At 33.7% G+C, this 20,759-nt stretch overlaps 1 protein-coding gene across 1 annotated transcript in view; it reads left to right on the plus strand.

Annotated features, from left to right (window-relative positions):
• The window catches only part of Slc35f5 (solute carrier family 35 member F5), a 35,412-nt gene extending 28,401 nt beyond the window's left edge, over nt 1–7,011 (plus strand). The window contains exons 13-16 of the mRNA XM_076865862.1: nt 479–569; nt 2,797–2,951; nt 3,761–3,857; nt 6,267–7,011. Coding sequence (XP_076721977.1) covers nt 479–569; nt 2,797–2,951; nt 3,761–3,836 — 322 coding nt within the window. The 3' untranslated portion in view covers nt 3,837–3,857; nt 6,267–7,011. The remainder of the gene's footprint in view (nt 1–478; nt 570–2,796; nt 2,952–3,760; nt 3,858–6,266) is intronic.
• The last annotated feature ends 13,748 nt before the right edge of the window (nt 7,012–20,759 follow it).

Raw genomic sequence — 20,759 nt, forward strand, 5'->3', positions numbered from 1 at the left:
CTTTTTACAGAGCAGCTCGTGATTAGTATGAACACTAGTGGGAACATTAGTATTTGTGTTCCCTCTCATAAGTAGGAACTAATTGTCCAGCTTATACTGATATTTATAATAATACTTTCTCAAAGTGATAGCCTTGTACATACAAGGTTGAATATTATCTGTAAGCAAATCTTGAAAATAGCTTAAAGTGCTTTTAATTTTTATACTTATCTTTAATTTAAAAGTATATATATGTAAGTATAATTTTATGCTTATATTTATTTTCTACTTATTATTTATTTATATTTATATTTTTAATATTTGAAGGTAAACTTTGGATTCATCTTAAAAACTTCATTATTTTTTGCGTTTCAGTCCATCCTAATCTTTTATTTTTGGTCCTGATCTCTCAAGCCTATATTATAGGATAGAAAAATCTTTCTTCAGTGTTTTTCTTTTATAGTTTTCATATAGAAATGTATGTCTTCTTTCTTTTTAGGGGCTGCTTTCTTACCTCATCATTGATAGGCACACTTGCACTAAGTCTTACAATACCTCTATCCATAATAGCTGACATGTGTATGCAAAAGGTAAGGCAAATTATGAGATATTTTAGATATGTTATTGAAACAAACCTAATAAGAGTTAAAGGATGTCTCTAAATTAGGATGCAAACATAAAATATTACTTGACACCTTCTCTCCCCAGGTGCTTTACTAAATGAAAATATAAAATGTACTAAAGAAATAGTACATTTCTATTTTCAACTTTTTAATTATTTTCTAAATTTCTAAGTCAAGGGTAATATCTTTATGTGTAATTTTTCAGTTTTTTAATTGATTATGTTCCAGATAAGTGTAAGTTAGTGGTATATGGAATAGAGTATACATTTAATCACATAAATAGTAGTATTTTGGTTTCCGGACTTTCCCCAACACTATGATAATACTACCATAAAAATGAGCAGCACATGAGTAATGTGGTTTCTCAGCGAATGTTCAACTCAGCAAGTCGAGTGTCCCTTTCCTTTTCTATGAAATCCTGGTCTGGAGCAGGAATTCCAATGATAAATACTGGCAATGATAACTTCTCAGTAGAAAGAATTTAGGGTGTCTCTACCAGCAGTCTAGAAGGGAGAGGTTTTGCTAGTGTTCCCAGTGACAAGAGGAAGAAAGAGGTGTGCCTTTGCCTAATGCTGAAAGATGGAGTGGAAATACTTATCTGCAGTCCAGTATTTGTAAGCTTTTTAACTCCCAAATACTAAGAAATAAAAGTATATGTCTATGGGTTTTGATTATTTTTCTTGAGGTATTTGTACAGTTTGGGGGATAAAGGCAGAATATTTTCCGTGAAGTATACCTTCTTAAAAAACAATTCTTTGCTGATGTTTCTTAATTATTAAATATTGTGGTAAATGTTACAAGAAAATGTTATAATTTAGCAACAAAATGAAGACATTTTAATTTCTCTTAATGACTACTCTTTCTTGGGTGGTGTTTGGCTGACTGGACCCCTATGAGTTGGTATCATATATATAGGGTATTAAAAAATTTCCAAGTGATTACTTTATGCATTGTTGAGTATTTCACAAAAAATTCTCACAAAACCCCTTTGTGTCTGACTAATGTTGCCATTAAATGGAATAGTGTATGTTTTCTACCAGAGGGAGTGTTGCCTTTGATTGTAAGCTTTTTTTATTTTATTTTTTAACTCTCAAAAAGGGCAAACAGTTTTTCTTCCCTATTTTAAAGATAGGAGTTACTATTTTCATCATTATTTTTAAAACAAAGGACCAGTGTGCTGTTCTTAACTCTCAGTAGTTAATCAGTATAGGCTTCTTTGAAAATCATTTTTGATACCTTGTAAGTCTAGATGGTAAAGGTAAATTAGTGAAAAGGAATAATGAGTTTTTTCTTTCCTTTTGGTAAATTTGTGGCATCTCATAATTTTTAGTTTTCTTGACAATACTGATGAATGATGGATTAGAAGATCACACTTGGTGACATCAGAGAGTTCTTCACTTCTGAGGCTTCTCTTGATGCTTGTCTTTTCTGGCTAACATTCTTAGTCAAAATATTCCTATATATTGTCTTTCTTTGGTCGTTATTTTATTTTTGAACTTTTTTCATTTGCAAGAACTTATTGAAAATTGTTAATAAAAGGTTTTTAAAATTTGTGATTAGGGTTTTATTTGGTTTTAGTAGTTTTAAGAGCTGTCATGTAACACAATGGCAAAAAATATAACATTTTTAAAAATTGTGACTTTATGATGATGACTTCAGAAACTCGGGGGAGGAATCTACTTGAGAATGGATAATAATCAGTAATAAAGAAATGAGCAATGTAGTATGCAAGACATAAGTTTTACTTATAAATAGTACTACTCTTGATATACAGTGCCTAATAAGTCATAAGTATGCCTTCTTGATTTTTCTTTGGCACATTTTCCAAGCAAGAAGTATTGGTTTTGGTAATTTAGGCAAATGGAATAATAAATTGAAGTCCTAAATTTTTATATTTAATAATGATATACTTAATGTATTTTCAAGGCTTAGTGTTATCTTTGAAGTATTTTAACTTTTTCCTGCTAGTATTCACAAATGGAAAACATGTTAAAGGGAGAAATTGCTTTAATGAAAATTGAGTTTTGGGGCTGGAGTTGTGGCTCAGTGGAGAGCACTTGACTAGCATGTGTGAGGCACTGGGTTTGTTTCTCAGCACCACATATAAATAAATAATAAATGTAAAAAAAATAGAAAAGAAAATTGAGTTTTTTTGTGTTTTTTTTTAACTTTTTTCTCCTCTACTTATTTTTAGGTGCAGTTTTCTTGGTTATTTTTTGCAGGCGCTATCCCTGTGTTTTTTTCATTTTTTATTGCAACTCTTCTATGTCATTATAATAACTGGGATCCTGTAATGGTAGGAATCAGAAGAATTTTTGCCTTTATATGTAGAAAACATCGAATTCAGAGGTAGGTTTAGTTCCTATATAACTTTAAAAATAATGTTTGCTAAGTAAATTAAGAATCATATGCTGACCTGCACTTTAGAGATTTTGCAGGGAATATTTGAAAGATGTTATTCGTGTGTTATGTCAAAAAAAAATAAAATATTGGGCTGAGGTTGTGGCTTAGTGGCAGAGTACTTGCCTTGTTCATTTGAGGCACTGGGTTTGATCCTCAGCACCACATAAAAATAAATAAACAAAGATATTGTGTCCATGTATAACTAAGAAAAATTTTTTAAAAATTGCTTTAAAAAATAAAATATTTATTCAGATCCTTTAGGTGATAAGATAGTTTCTTCATTGCTATTTTTGAAAAAAAAAGTTCTGAATCACAGGTAAAACCAAAATGCTCATTGTTCTTCTGTGATGAATTTTTGTTGATTTGAGCATAATTCATAATAGAATATATTAGTGTTGCTTCAAATTTTTTCTTTCTTTTTTTAAAATATTTATTTCTGTTAGTTGTACACAGTGCCTTTATTTATTTATTTTTATGTGGTGCTGAGAATCGAACCTAGGGCCTCGTACACACCAGGCGAGTGCTGTACCGTTGAGCCACAACCCCAGCCCTCAAATTTTCTTTCTTTTTAAAGAAAGGACACTTTACATTTTATTATAAAAACATGGGGTAAATTGTTGAAGAATCTTACCTTAGTCTTGCTTCTGCCACTGACTTGCATTCTGACTTCACAGTCTTAGTCGGTGGAATAGATAATTTTTAAGGTTTCTGTTCATCTCTGAAGCTTTCCTTAACTGTTGCTTTCTTTTATTAAGAGTTCCAGAAGACAGTGAACAGTGTGAGAGTCTCATTCCTATGCACGGTGTCTCTCAGGAGGATGGAGCTAGTTAGCTGTTGTTGTCTGTAGTCCAGGTTTGTATGTGAGTGAATATTGGTGTTGAATAAGGTTCTTATTCTTGTAGTATACACAGAATTGATTTTCTGTAATTAGTGTTTGAGAGGCAATACAACATATAAAAGCAGTATATCCTCTGGAGTTGAATGCCTGGGTTATAATACCATCTTTACCATGTTCCTGACTGTGTGACCCTGTGCAAAGTTCTTGGTCCCTTTGTGCCTCAGTTATTTTATTTGTAAGTGGTGTTACAATAGAATTACCTTTATAACATTTTCCCTAAATACTTGGTAAATTCTAAGTTTGTACAGTAGTGCCCAACTCAGATTAGTGATTACTAAATTTTAATTCTTATTTATAATTATGTTATGGGTTGTTGTATTTAATGATATGCTTTAGAAAAAATATTTTTTCTGATTATAAAAGTAAGAAAATATGTAATACTTGAGTAAATATTCAGTCTTTTCTGTATGCATTTGTGTGTGTGGTTTTTTTAACTGGCACATTATGAATCCTGATGCTCTGTGCGTGCCTTTTCACTTTGCAATGTTTTAGAGACATCATTTTCAAAATTTTAAAAGATTTAAAAATTTTTAAGAAATATTATCTTACATTTTTTAGAGAGCAGAAAGAGTAGATGATATTTAGTGATTTGCGAATTCAACATTTTTTTGGCAGATTAAAAAAGTGTTTAGAATAAGAGAAGATGGTAAATTACTAGAATTCTGGAGATTCAGGTTCTTCTGAGTTATCATTAGGCAATTTTTATTGAAATGTTTCCTGATTGCAACTGGGTTTTCCCTCCCAGTTTTCTTAAAACATGGTACAACTTCTGTCAATTTCTAGCATTCTCTTTGGTCCTAAAGCTTACATTTCATTATCTTCAGGGTAAATTTGCATGTAATCTAAATCTAATCTTGGTTTTGTGTTTCTCTTTGGTGGGTTGTTTTTTAACCTAGTTTTTATTGCTGTGATGGCTATACATGTATATAATTTGAGTAAAAATTTTACAAGACTATAAAACAAAAGCCCTGTCTTGCCCTCCTGCTTTCATTCTTTTCCCACTCTGAGGAAATCACTTTAAACTTAGCTGATTTTTTTGGTATTTGCCTGTCTGCATCTCTACTTATCATTTTTATACTTCCGTTTGATTTTTCAGTTTTAGGCATCTTCATTTGACTTTTTCACTACAGTGGATGCCAATCTCTGCTCCACATGCCTACATCCCAATCACATATCTTTCCTACCTTCCCATCATCTCTGTATAGTTGTTAAATAATTTCAGATAGATCTATATTCAATGTTTATATATTTTTTTGACTAAATAAATGTTAATTATAACTGAGCCATGTAGAGTCCCTTTCTTACTACTCTTTAGAGAATAAACCGTGAATCTTCTCTTGGGATATAGAAGAGGTACTAGATCAGCTCTAAACATTAGGGGCAGGGCACCTGAGTGCTTAACTATTATTTTTTTCTGACATTGTACCAATATTCCTGTTTTCAGTTGCTTCTTCACCCCTCCTTACAGAAATACCTGTTTGTATTTCTTCATTGCTAGCTAAGAGTGGCTGCTATTTTGTTGCCTCTTAGTTCTTTATTTTTCCAGGTGGGTTATTCCTTTTAAAAAAAATCTGTTGTTGTCTATTTAATAAGGTTCCGGGGGGAAAAATGGGACTAAATATTATGTTTATTTGCCATTTTCAAATTAAAAATTGCCACCAGAAACACAATTGTTTTTAAAAGTTTGTTTTTGTTTTTGTTACTGGGGATTCAACCCAGGGATGCTTTACCCCTGAGCTACATCTCCAGCCATTTTTATTTTTCATTTTGAGATAGGGTCTCACTAAGTTGCTTAGGGCCTCACTAAAATGCTGAGTCTGGCCTTGAACTTGCATTCCTCCTGCTTCGGCCTCTCAGGTTGCTGGGATAACAGGCATGTACCATCATGTCCAGCTTCTTTAAAGCTTTTTAATGCCATAATTTATGCATTAGCCTTCTCTGCTATGTTGTGTATTACTCCCATGCTCACATTCAAACCCACCTCCACCCAGGCAGTATTTCAGTAGTTTTTGGGAATGAGAGCTGGATAAAAGGGAGAGAGTAAAAACTAAAGATAGAGTGCATTCGAATTGAACAGTTTGGCAGGAGTCTGTCTCTATAGGGGTAATGGAGTATACTAGCAATAAAACTGCTAATACACAATCTTTAGGTAATATTGGCTCTCAGTCTTTGACATTGCTATAGAACTTTTTTTTTCCTTAGTTCTTAATTGGGTTTAAGTATTCAGTATATATCCATATGAAATGTATTTCAATGTTAAGATAATTTTATGCTTTAAAAAATATAAACTATAGAACATGAAAACTGTGAAAATTAGTAATCTAATCACCTCTGCTTTTTTTTTTGTTTTGCTTTATTTTTAGCTTGATGATGGAAAATTATGCAGCGAAGAGACAATCTCTGGCAAGTTTTTGTAGAAAAATGTTTCAGTGCCTAGTCTGAAAAATAACAGTTTCAGTTCTTTGAAACTCTAAAATATATTTTCCTTATGTCTGTTTTCTTCATTTTCATAATGAAGTACTTTACTATGTAGCTGTGTACATATCACTACAATTATAGGAAGTTCCAGTCCATAGTCCATCTAAAGGACCCACCTGCCTTACATATTTCAAGGAATTCAGTTGATGAAATCATTTGAACTAATCAAGGAATAAAATCCTAATGTTCTCAAGACTTGGTTTTCACATATTTGTTCAGTGCTAGACTATATTATGAAAACGTTTCCAAGAAATCACGTATGTATGTAGAGCAATGCTTTTGACAGATAAAATGCTAAATTAAGCTGTCTGTAATAGGTACGGATTGTAATTTTCAGTTTTGTAGAATATTGCAAATTAACTACACAGAAAAAAAATATGTTTAATTTATGTAACAACCATGTTCATGCAAATTTGGTGGAACTTTAAAGAGAATAAATGTTTGAGAAAAGATCTGGTACACTTACACTACATATACTGTATTATTCTTTCATAGCATTAGGTGCCTTGTATTTTAAAAATGTGACAAACCATGACAAATTTTTAAAGGAGAAATATTGTAAAATGAAGAATTATGTATTTCTAAAGGCTGTATTGCTGTAAATTTCATCGATAAAGCTCTGTTTAATTTAGAGTTTTAAAGAAATATTCTCTTCAATTAAGAAATTTTCATAATGGAATGATTTAAATTGAAGTGATAAAAAGTATTATTAAAATAAAATGTTTATATATATTTGTGTATTACAGTTGTATCAAATGATTTCATATTTTTTCACATTATAAATGGGTCAAACTACTGTAGAACTAAATAATTGTTTTCCTAATTTTTTGGGGTGGGGTACAAGGGAGTGAACCCTTGAAGTGTTTAACCACTGAGCCACATCCCCAGTCCCCTAAATTTTTAATGGTTAAAGTATCAATAAAGGAAGGCAATATGGGATTGCACTTTAAAAAATTACATTTGAATTTTTTCTGTTCCAAGATAAAATTAAGATATTCCTAATAGCAAATCTTAAATTTAGGTGTTACATGTGCTTCTTGTATATCTGCTCATGGACTCTTATTTGCTATCAGTAAAGATATGTCCCAGAATTCGTAGATTTTTAAATTATGATTCATTCCCTTTTCAAGTTTTGTGAGAATAGTTTAAATTAGTTGTCTTCTGAATTTCTTAATGAATCTGATTTTAAAAAATTCCTTTTGCAGGATTCAGCTTCAGTTTATCCTATTCACATTCTTAAATTGCTTTGTGTGAAGTTTTAGATTCTGTTTAGTCCTGAGAACTTATATATTATTGTAAAAGGTTGCTCTGGTATTAAATTTAAAAGCAGCTGTCTTCTCACTTGGTGCCTACAAATAATTCTTTAGGTAAAAATAATGTTGACTTTTGACCTATTTAGCTTAATAGCTAGCATATTTAAGAATGTCCATAAAAGAAATGTGGACTTCTAAGGAATTTTCTTTTAAAAATAACTTGCTGAAATAATTCAATTAGCGAAGACTAATTTTGGTTGAAATTTATTATTTAGATAATAATATAATTTATATATTATTTAGGTAGTATCTAGTTTTCTGTTTTTGGTGTTTGTTCACAAAGATTGAGCAATTTATAAGGTAAAATAGTAGAGACAGTGAAGAACATACTGAAAATTTAAAATACTCTATAACTGGTAGGAAAAGAGGTTGAATTTAGTATTTTTTGCTATTCATTTCATCCATATAATGTGTTATTACTTAGAATGGAACTGGTTAGTGAGCCTTAGTTAACATGCTGAGTGGACAAATTTTCAGCAGGGTTTCTTCCACTAGGCTGCTTGTTTTTTATGGAAGACCTTCTTTGGTTAGCTGACATATGAATTACTTCTGCATTACTCACCCACCTATTACCTTTTCTCTCAAGTTTTATCTATCTGGATGATTGTTGATTTTGAATACTGTAGCCATGGGAAGTAAGCAGTTGAGGACTTTCTTTTTGCATCTTTGTATTTACCATTTCTCTTTTCAAGAAGTCAAATGCTGGAAGTCTGGTGCTATGGTGCATGCCTGGTAGTTTAGCTATTGCACAGACTGAAGCAGGAGGATCATTGGGGCCGAGGAGTTTGGGGCCATTCTGGGGAGCATAACTAGATCCTCTCTTTAAAAAAAAAAAGAAGGAAAAAAATCCATTCTGTGGATTATTAGAAACTAGGCAGTAATCACAGTGCCTGCTTTACATGCTCAAAAGCATGGTTGGGAGAAGTCCCTTTCAAGAAACTGCTAATGGCCTTCCTCTTTCAGAACAGTATTGACTCATGATCATATTTTTCTGAAATCTAAAGAGAATTCTGATACCTTGCTTTCAGTCTTCTATTTTTCTTCCTATATATAATTTAAGTTTCATTATTGCATAATGTTTCAAATTATGACCTTGATTGAAGGAAGTGAATTTTTTCTTCAAAGACTTTCTATTAGATGAACATCAGCATCTCGAGTAGAACAAAACTGAAGAATGAGGCAACTTTAAACGTATTTAGATGAATGCTTTTAAAGCTTAGAAAGGACATTAGGTGTGTGTAATGCACCTATATTTATTCCTTTAAATAAACTTTGATTTTTTAATTGAGATGTTGGCTTCTGTCAGCCTGACTAAATTAATTCCTTACATTAAACTGATTTTCCCCCTGGCAGCTGATTGCATTGTTTCTGTAGGTGAAGCTCTGTAAAAGTGAGCTCACAAGGTTAAATGTGAATGTTCTCAAAGGTATACAGCTCCTTTCAAGAAGAATGTTAATGCCTGCTTTAAAATCAATCATGCAAAGCCAATTTGGGGTTGCAAGGTATGACCCTTTGGGAAACCAGGTTTTCTTGTAAGGCACTAATCCTTAGTGTGCTGGTTGAAGAAATAAAATGTCTTTAAAGAAGGATAAAGGTGCAATCAATTAGAAAATACTATTTTCCCACAATCTATTAGCAAATGTTATTTCATTTTAAGCAATACTAGTTGTTATAATCTTGCTTCATTTCTCCCTATTCTCCTTTTGGAATATTATAAGGATATTTCAGGAATAATTTGCAAAAGTATGAGATGACTATTATCTGACATTTGCAGACTAACATATTGTCTGCTATTTTTTTAAAATGGTGATATACCATTTATGAGATATTCAGTTTACAGAATTTGAAGTTAGACTTCTATTTTAATGTCTTTCATGTTCTTAGAATTCCATTTAGATAAACTGTGGTACTTTTTTTTTTACATAGACTGGAAATTTTTAGACAATATCTGTCATTTTTTATACTATCAGCCTTATTTGCTCGGACAATAATTAATAATACCATGTTCCATGGGTGTGCTATTTGTGGTTTGCACACAGCATATTTTCCTTTAGATCTCCAGAGCCTTTAATAAATAGAACAGAGAGGTTCATTATAAATTAGAAACAAATGACTTTTGAAAGTGTGCATTTTAATATGGAGCTTTTTCTGTTTTGCTATCAGGAGTAAAGATTGTCTAATAATTTGAGCATTTATTTTACCTTTAACTCATATTTGATTACTGCATTTTCATTCATTTTTGAGTACCTAAAACTTTGTGGTTTATATATCTTAAAAACTACCATTTTAATGTTACTACGTTTTGAAAATAATACTTTCCTATACTCAATATGTATTATTAACCCTTAGATGCCAAATAATGAAATTAGTGACCTATCTTTAGGGAAAAGTTACATATGAAAAGTTATTAAAATTCTGGTTAGGCATATTTGCTGAAATATTAATGTGCATGGCAACATCTCCAGTGAGACCATTTTTAATTTGTAATGACAAAAATGGGATTTTTATTTTTGAGTTAGGGGTTTGGGGCAGGGAAGCACTTTGAAGACAACATTTTCTTCATGCATTTTTTAGAAAAGTAAAACTTCCAAACTGGAACTTTTAAACAAGTCATTTCATGAAATTTTTAGTTTTTAATTTAGTATGTGGTTTCTTTCTTAAGAGCTACTTTTATTAACTTTCATTAGATCCTTGCGTGCTAAGCATTCAGTATTTTTCTACTTGGTTTTCCTGTGCCTAGTTTTAATTTGGTAAGTAATAATAAAGTCAGTCATGTGAAAGTATCTATTAATTTCAGTGGATCCTTGCAAGGCAGGCAGAAAATTTCTGTTCCAAGAGTCTTATTTTTGGACCCCAGGTGAAAATAGTGCTTTAGATTTTTACTACCAGTATTTGCTTACTTGGAATAGCTCTTATATTAATTTTTCTTATGAAAAAATCCAATGTCAATTAGTTATACCATGTAGGATCCAAAGCAAAACTGTATTGAATGTTATGATTGTCTTAATTATTTGGGAATAAAGCATAACCCATTAAATTCTTTTGACCTTTGTAGTAGTGTTATGATATACAGGCATTCCTTGACTTATGATGGTGTTATTTCCAATAAGCCTGTCATAATTTGATACTAAGTTGAAAATGTATTTAATATGTCTAACCTGTTAAACTTCATAGCTTAGTAGCATGTTACATTGCAGATCATCAGTTTACCCTGCATCGCTGATTGGGAACTGTGGTTTTGCTGCTGCTGCCCAGGATCAAGATAGTTATACTGCAGGTAGCAAGCCTGAGAAAATATCAGAATGCAAAATTGGAAATACTGAATGTGTATTGCTTTCCCACTGTCATAAAATCTAAAAGTTGTTAAGTCCAGTCACGTTAAGTTGGGGACTGTCTTTATTTTAATAAGCATGTTCCAAATAAAACTTCAGGGAGACAGCAAACTCCCAAATTTAAGCTTGTATCAGCACATCACTTGGCAATCTTGTTCAACAGATTCCTAGGGTCACCCTGGAGTTGATGGTTTAGTTTTACTGAGGTTGTGCCTGGGAATTTGCATTGCTGACAAGTGTCCAGGTGATGCCTCATTCCCAAGGTCACATTCTTGTGAGTTGTTACTCTGCAGGAGAGTATTAGTTGGATTCCTTCTCTTCCCTATTAGCAAACTTATTTGGGGGAAATTATTTAAAACAGTAGACCTACATTTCTTAGCTGTGAGATTCATGTTAATGTTACCTGCCTAGAATTGTGAAAAGTGAAAAAATGCTCAACCCAGCATAGCTGGGTACTTGAAAAATGCCGACTACTTTGGTCAGTCTTCCTTTACTATCCTCCGCTGTAAAGTGAGGAGCTAAAGTCAATATCTTACAAGGTTTCTCTCAGCTGTAACATTCTGTGATTCCAAACCTATGTGTGTTTAGTGCTTTATACAGAGTGGTAATAATAGAGATCATTGTTTTTTTTTTCTTTTATTAGAACATCTAGACGATAAAAAGTTTTTAGTCTGATTTATAAGGCAGTATATTTAAGAAATATTTGAGTACAGTTTGAATCCACCACAGTTTTATGGAAGCTGAATGTATCAGGTACATAGGCAAACTTAGAGTTATTGGCTTTATTAGACTCTTTGGTGTGTGGTATCCTAGTGACCTAATGCATGTTCACAATATGTGGTTTTCTTCACTGCTTGATTTTTTAGCATAAAATCAAGGGTCAGATCATCAGTTTACCCTGCATCGCTGACTGGGAACTGTGGTTTTGCTGCTGCTGCCCAGGATCAAGATAGTTATACTGCAGATCGCTAGCCTAAGAAAATATCAGAATGCAAAATTGGAAATACTGAATGTGAAGCAAATCCAAGCTAACGATTTAATATAGCATCATTTTCCAGTGTTTTATTTAAAAATCACCATTAAGGTATTCACTATTTTTAATTTATAATCTTAAAAATCATGAGTACTAAGACTACCAGGCTTAAATACTACTAGATTTCCTCATCTTTTAATTCTATTTCTTTACAAAGTGAAAATAATCACCATCAGGCTCCTTTTGCTTTTCCCCAGGTCTGCTCTACTGTAAAGATGGTAAAGAGCATACACAGTGAAAAGCATATGTAAGATTGAGGTCTGAAGACATGGAACTTCAGTATTTATATGCATCCAGAATGGTCTCCTTGAAGTACAGACAGCTGGGTGTTTGCAGAAAGAGTACCAATGACTTGAATGGAAGGCTTTCCCCACACATTGAACCCTGCAATTACATTTGGAATATATATTTTTTAATCTAAGTAAACAGAGTCTACAATTAATGTAGACATTAAAATGCTTATTCTCTTTATTAGCATAATGTGAAATATCTAATCATGCCAAAAAATTTAGAAATTCCAGAATTCAATGTAGGGCAAAAGTTTTAATCTGAGATGAGTCTTAAAATTAGTAATAGAAGTTAGATAACAATACTTGTGTGGGACCTAGTGTGCATTTATTTGTAGTCATAAATCTTTTGAAGACTTTAATGTAGGAAACATCTTGGATTTTTTAGTACATTTTTAATCCTCTTTGATGAATAAATTAAAGCTGAATTTGTCAAATGTTAGCATACTGTGATTCATATAAGACAAGAATGCATCATTCTGGTCAAGTTGTCACATAAATTTTACCTGATAGGTCTATATTGAGTAATCAATGGCTATATGTGAATACTCCCAGGAATGGTGATGGTTAGTACAGAATTCAAGTCAGCTCAATTACCAGACCCAAAAGACCAGAGGTAATGAAAGAGTACTTTAGAAAGATGAAATGTTTATGATAAAACAGTGTTTGAGATATTTATTGCCTTGGTGTGAGTAATTTAATGCAGGTTTTTAGCCTCAATTTTGTGATAAAACAATTTTATTCCTCATCTACTTAATAAGATGAATATTTTCAGATTCTGGGGGATTTAAAATTTAAACAATTTTTAAAAATTAATTGTAATTGCTACTAAATTTTATTAGTTAGCTTCTGATTTAGGGCCAAAACTGTCCTGGTTTGGGATGCAATTTGAAGTATTGCTTATTTTTATATGTATAGTATGGGAAACATTATTTTATAGACTATGAATAGCCAAATGTGAAATATAAGTTATTTTAATACATTATTTGTACAAAATCAGTTGTATATTTTATCCTATTTTCTATCTCAGTAAAAGTATGCAAAAACTTCAGACTTGTGCAAACAAGTAATTTGACTTCGAAAGTTTCCTTGTATTAAAACATTTCAATTTAATCTTTTTCTAAAAATTATTTATTTATTCTAATTAGGTATATATGACAGGAGAATGCATTTTGATTAATTGTACACGATTGCAGTACAACTTTTCATTTCTCTGGTTGTACACGATATAGCATCGCACCATATGTGCAGTCATTCATGTACCTAGGGTAATGATGTCCATCTCATTCTACCATCTTTCTAGCCCCCATGCCCTCCTCCTCTCCGCCCTTTACCCAATCACAGTTCTTCCATTTTTCCCACTCCCCACCCTACCCCATTATGGATCAATATCCACTTTTCAGAGAGAACATTCAGCTTTTGTTTTTTTGGGGATTGACTTACTTCGTTTAGCATAATAGTCTTCAATTCCATCCATTTACCTTCAAATGCCCTAATTTTATTCTCTTTTAATGCTGAGCAATATTTCATTGTGTATATATCACCATTTTTTTTATCCATCTATTGAAGGGCATCTAGGTTGTTTACACAGTTTAGGTATTGTGAATTGAACTGCACATTGATGTGGCTGTGTCACTATAGTACGCTGATTTTAAGTCCTTTGGGTATAGACTGAGGAGTGGGATAGCTAGGTCAAATGATACTTTCTTTCCAAGTTTTCTGAGGAATCTCCATACTGCTTTCCAGAGTGGTTGCACCAATTTGTGGTTGCACCACCAGCAATGTATGAGTGTACCTTTTCCCCCACATCCTTGCTAACACTTATTGTTTGTATTCTTGATAACTGCCATTCTGACTGGAGTGAGATGAAATCTTAGTGTAGTTTTGATTTGCATTTCTCTAATTGCTAGAGATGTTGAACATTTTTTCATGTATTTGTTGATCGACCACGTATCTTCTTCTGAGAAGTTTCTTTTCAGCTCCTTAGCCCATTTATTGACTGGGTTGTTTGTTTTTTTGATGTTAAGTTTTTTGAGTTTTTTATATATCCCAGAGAGTAGTGTTCTATCTGATGTGCGTGTGGCCAAAATTTGTTGTCAAAATGTAGGTTGTCTCTTCACCTCATTGATTGTTTCTTTTGCTGAGAAGAAACTTATAAGTTTGAACTCATGCCATTTATTGACTCTTAATTTTATTTCTTGCACTTTAGGTGTCTTGTTAAGGAAGTGGGGGCCTAATCTGACATGATGAAGATTTGGGCCTACTTTTTCCTCTAATAGATGCAGGGTCTCTGGTCTAATTCCTAGGTCCTTGATCTACTTTGAGTTGAGTTTTGTGCATGGTGAGAGATACAGGTTTATTTTCATTTTGCTGCATGTGGATTTCCAATTTTCCTAGCACCATTTGTTGAAGAGGCTGTCCTTTCTCCAGTGTATGTTTTGGTGCCTTTGTCTGGTATGAAATAAGTGTATTTATATGGGTTGGTCTCTGTGTCTTCTATTCTGTACCATGGGTCTACATGTCTACTTTGGTGCCAATACTATGCTGTTTTTGTTACTATAGCTTTTTAGTATAGTTTAAGGTCTTGTATTGTGATGCCTTCTGCTTCACTTTTCTTACTAAGGATTGCTTTGACTATTCTGGGTCTCTTATTTTTGAAAATGAATTTCATGATTGCTTTTTGTATTTCTATAAAGAATGATGTTGGGATTTCAATTGGAATCTCATTGAATCTGTATAGCACTTTGGGTAGTATGACCATTTTGACAATATTAATTTTCCTATCCAAGAGCATGGGAGATCTTTCCATATTCTAAGGTATTCCTCAATTTCCTTCTTTAGTGTACTATAGTTTGTATTGTGGAGGTCTTTCACCTCTTTTGTTAAATTGATCCCCAAGTTGTTTTCTTTTTTGAGACTATTGTGAATGGGGTAGTTTTCCTAATTTCTCTTGCAGAGGATTGATCACTGATATATAGAAATGCATTGATTTATGGGTATTTAGTTTATATCCTGCTACTTTGCTGAATTCATTTATTAATGCCTTTAAGATGTCTCTCAGGTGTTTGATAAAGTAGATCTTCTGAGGAGTGCATCTTCAGCTTTGATAAACCAAATGTTAAATGCAGTTAGTTGCATTTTATGCATGTTAAGGTCCAAAGCTAACATAAAAGGTGAAGCTTTTGAATAAGTAAATTACTCTTGGAAATGTTCCATGTAGGAGATATACGTTCCATCTCATGATGAGGCCCTTTCAGTGAGTTTTTCCTCCAGAGTTGGTATAACTCACCTTCTTATTGATTATTATAGCAGTTAGGTTTCCACGAAGGGGGAAAAAACCAACTTGTGTTTTGAACATAGGGAATTTAAAACAAAATTGATGGCTTAGTTATTGAAAGATATTAGGACAAGCAAAGGACTAACAGTACTCAAATAAATATTAGCAGAAAGCCAGTGCTGTTGGGCTGGTGGAGCAAGGGGAAGAAGAGTTCAGAAAGCCTAAGACCAGTGTTGCCCGCAAGTAGAGGCTCCACAGCAGTGAGAGCAGGAACCTTTGGGGAAAGAGGAGAGGAAGAACTATTCTGGTTTTTCTTTATTCCCTGGTTCCCATTTGCAGGGTCTGCCTGGAAGCCAGCTGGCACAGGAGCCTTGTAGTATCAACTTCCCTGAGGTAGAGTGGACCAGGAGATGATTGCAGGTGAAGCAGGTCCAGAACTGGCCCAGGCTATGTCTAGCTTGCACTGGGGAACCATATTGTAAAGACAACCATTAAATAAAAGAATCACAGCTTGTAAAGATGTCACAGTGCAAGGAATATTCTAGAACTAAGATTGATTTTGTCCATTTCAAATGCACTCCAGAAAGTAGAATTAAGGGAAATTTCCTAATCTGGACATCTACTTTTCATTTCTGTTCCTCCTCCTCTTCTGTTTATTCCCCACCTCCCTCCTTTTTATTTGCCTTCTCCCCACAAACTGGACTAGGGAATTATGAAGGATGGTATCACCTCTTTAAAACCAAAAGTCTATGGAACAGAAAAATATTTTTTAGAACTGAAAAGGAGGAAAAGCATTTGAGATAATGTATGCAAGGAAGTGTTGGGAATGAGGAAATAAGAATGATTTCTTAATGACTTCTTTCTTAAAAGAGTCATGAAAGAAAGAAAATAAAAATCTTAAGGAAATAGTGGTCTCAAATCCTTGTTTTTATTATTTGAAATTTCTTTATCCACTAATTATTTTTAAAATGCATCTTAAAGGTGAGATCTAACAACCTCAAATATATTTAATACCAAGGGTTTGCCTTTTTGCTAAACATTTGTCAACCCTAATGTGTAGGGTTTAAAGATAAAAATTTGGGACTAGGGATGTGGCTTAAGCGGTAGCGCGCTGGCGTGGCATGCGTGCGGCCTGGGTTCGATTCTCAGCACTACATACAAACAAAGATGTTGTGTCCGCCAATAACTAAAAAATAAATATTAGAAAAAAAAGACAAAAATTTAAAGCTAGTTCTCTGATCATAGCATTATTCTTTAACCACTAGAAGCAGCTCTGGAGAACATCTTGTGGCAAAACTAGGGTAATGCCATGAGCTAGTTTGCTAAGGACAGTCTCAGTTTACATTTTTTTTTTCTGCCCTTGTCCTGGTGTAATCATTAAAAGAGATATTAGGGCAAGCAAAAGTGCCCCCCCTTCACTTTTAGAAGTGTCACAGTTTAGACGATAAATTATATGAGTATCATATGTACAGTTTCTTGACAATTAGGCCACTACCAAAATTTGTTTTCTCACACTCAATCTAGCGTCTTGATACTATATTTGTGTACTTCCATAAAGGAAGCAACAGGCCAGTAACTCTAGGTGTTTTGATCAATGTTATGAGCCCTCTTTTCCCCTGGAGCTGACTTTATACAATAATAAGTAGGTTACTGAGGGTGGAAATGAAGATAAGGTCGCTCCTGCCTGCTCTTGGCCCAAATTCTTCCACCAAAGGCTTTATAACATCAGTTATTGTCAGGTAACAAAAATCAAGCAATGGGGAAGGGAAATACAATCAATTCTCTTTTAAGAAAGGGCAGCAAATACCTTGAACAACGCACCAAAACCCTGAAAACCAGCACAAGTCTTTTGCACTTAGTTCTTTAGATCGTTACAAGCCATGGCAAGTTTTTAGTTTTCAATTGGCATTAAGGACATCTAGAATCAAATCTAGCCAAATAGACCCAAATCATCCCAAAAGCTGAGGACATCTAAAATATGTAATGATTAACTGCTTTTACAAAGATTCAGAAAAATTCTTAACAGGCACATTGTACCTTCAAACAAAAATGCAGCAGGTCACCATGCTTTTGTTAAAACAAATAGCCAATTATACCATCTCTGAGTATCTAATATCATCCCAGAATGAAGATGATGAGTCCTTAAAGAAATATTATGTGATTTGATCATTGTTTAATATTTACAAACCACTCAAGTTTTGAGTGTACTTGTGTGTGTATGTATATATATATATATTTTTTTTTAGAGAGAGAATTTTTTAATATTTATTTTTTAGTTTTCAGTGGACACAACATCTTTATTTTATTTTTTATGTGGTGCTGAGGATTGAACCCAGTGCCCCGTGCATGCCCGGCGAGCACGCTACCGCTTGAGTCATATCCCCAGCCCATACTTGTATATCTTATAACCTGAGTTTTGATCTCAGATCATTTTGGGAGGGTACTGGGGATTGAACTCAGGGGCACTTAATCACTGAGCCACATCCCTGTTATTTAGAGACAGGGTCTCAGTTGCTTAGCACCTCGCTAGCTTTGAATTTGCAATCCTTCTGTCCTCCCAAACCGCTGGGATTATAGGTATGTGCCACTGTACTGGCATTTTTTTCCTTTACACTCATTTTAGATGGACAATCTGTGCTTAGCCTACATGAAGTTATTTATCATTTCAAGTTCTCAATGCTAGTGTCCCAGGAGATTAAATTAATGGGTATTACAAAACAAAGCAAAAGTTGATTTTGTGGTTGAATAAGTTGGAGATGTATTTACATGTTCCCGTTTCACTTTAGCTTTGCATATTAAACATTATTTTGTGTATATAAAGGTGATTTTTAAGAGGATGAGGAAATTTTAAAGAAGGTGAGGTCTAACAACCTCAAATATATTAAATACCAAGGGTTTGCCTTTTTGCTAAACATCTATCTATAGATATTGCCATTCCACAGAATATGGTTTAGAAAATACTGAGGAAAGATCAGGAATCTTTATGTTAATTTTTGTGTCATTTTGAGTTTTTGGTAGAAGAAATGTTTCTTCTGAGATAATGAAGAAGCTGAATAGATAATGTGTTTCCTTGACACAGGTGGCAGATTAGAAGTGGTCTGGCAAGTAATTTTATGTCCCTAATATATAGGAAATATCTTCACCTTTAGCTTGTAGAAAAACATCACATAGCACATTATCGACAAGCAGTTCAAAAATAATGTCTCCTATCCTTTTTAAGTTAGATTCAGAAAAACCTGGAGCAGCTTTGCTATTAGGGCTAAAATGTCTCAAAGGGTGCTGGGTTAATAGAAGTGGGAGAAGAGAAGACGTAGCTGCTTGTCCCAGAGAATAAGGACTCCACTTGTTACAAGAATTTGTAGGGGCAGCACTTTGCTGTTGGGAGTTACTAAGTCTTTTGAAATTGATATTATATTTTGTTGAATTTTAATTATAAATGGGGAAGTACATTTTCCTAGATATAAGAATGTACCTTAGCTAGTTTGGACCATAATTAGAAAAATCATTGCTCTTAGCATATGAACTGTCACAATAGAAGCAGTAACTTAGGATAAATGTGACATAGTTTTTCCTTGGTGAAAGTTGGCTTTCAAACCTTTTAGACGTACTAAGGGAAAGACCTTTTAGACGTACTAAGGGAAAGAAAGAGCTGAAGATCAAGAGGTGCTTATTTTTTGCAGATGACTGGGAATATATGCATGGGGAAGAAGGAAAAGGGAGGGGGGAGAGATTCATTTAATTCTGAGCTATGTTTCATTCAGTAGGAATCTTTGCTATTAGAAATAATTCTCCCAGCATCTTAATTTTGCTTCCTCATTGAGTATGTTAAATGTTCTTTAAAATCTACCTTAAAAGCATCATAAATATATTAAACAGCAGTTCTCTCATTGAGAATGCTAATTTAATTTAACAAATATTTTTCATGGATACCATTTGCAAAGCTTCAGGGAATACATTGATGAATAAGATAGTTCATCTCAAGGAGTTCATGAACTTTGGGTGCAGGGAGTATGGGATATGAAAGATACATAAAACAGTGAAAATAAATGGGTTATAGTAGTTGCCATTATAGAGGGTTAATAGGAAAGGATGCTCCTCCCCATCAAAGGAAGAGGAAAGGCTTTATGCAGAAAGTGACATTGAGATGGACTTTGAAGGTTGAGGTCAAATTTTGAGAGGTGATGTTGGTAGGCAGGAGAAAATAGTAAACAAGTGCTTAGAGTCACAGGAATTTTAGTGGAAACAAGCAAGCAGTCTATTCTGGAGTTGGAACCAGCAATGGTTAACATTAGAAAAGCAAAGTATGAAGTACTTTGTGTCACCCTACACAAGCTCAGGTTGTCCAAATCCCAACAATACCACAAGCTTATTTCTCCCATACATTGCATTTCCCTTTTGGTCAGCCTGTAACTCTGCTCCACAACATTTTGTTCTGAGCCCAGGCTGAAGAAGCAACCCCTACCTGGGATGTGATCAATTTTGACTGAGGGACAAAAAAATATGTCAAAACTATGTAAGCATTCTTACAGTGTCCTCTGGAAAGTGATAGCTATTGTTCCATTGGCCAAAGCCCGTCACTTGGCCAAGTCTACCATTAATGGGGAAGGGAAATACAATCAATTCTCTTATAGGAAAGGGCAGCAAATACCTTGAAGAATGTACCAAAAACCTTGAGAACCAGCCTGAGTTCTTTTCACTGTTTTTTAGATGGTTACAAGCTATGGCAAATTTCTAAACATTATGAAACAAATCAAGTATTTTATATCCTCCCTGTGTGTGTGTGTGTGTGTGTGTGTGTGCGCACGCGCGCGCTTATACAGGAATTCTCTGTGACTTGTTAGAAATGTAGGTTTCAGAATTCTAGAAGGTCTTGTTCAGGGGATCAACATATCTGTATTTTTCAGTAAGCAGTCAGGTAGATAGTATGCAGATGATCCACAGATGTTGCTTTAAGAAACCCTGGATTAAGGAATAGGGGGCAGGTCAGATGGGGGTTGTGGGTGAAGGAGCAGCAGGTTGTGTGTATATGCAAAGCTAGGTGCAGTTTAAGCACCTAATAAGTGGCCAGTGTGGAAGCAAATGGATAAATGGGAAGAGGAGAACAGAGAGAACTGAAGTTACTGAAATAGGAAGGAT

The sequence above is a fragment of the Callospermophilus lateralis genome, chromosome 9 (genome assembly GCF_048772815.1).
Source record: "Callospermophilus lateralis isolate mCalLat2 chromosome 9, mCalLat2.hap1, whole genome shotgun sequence".
Classification (NCBI taxonomy): domain Eukaryota; kingdom Metazoa; phylum Chordata; class Mammalia; order Rodentia; family Sciuridae; genus Callospermophilus; species Callospermophilus lateralis.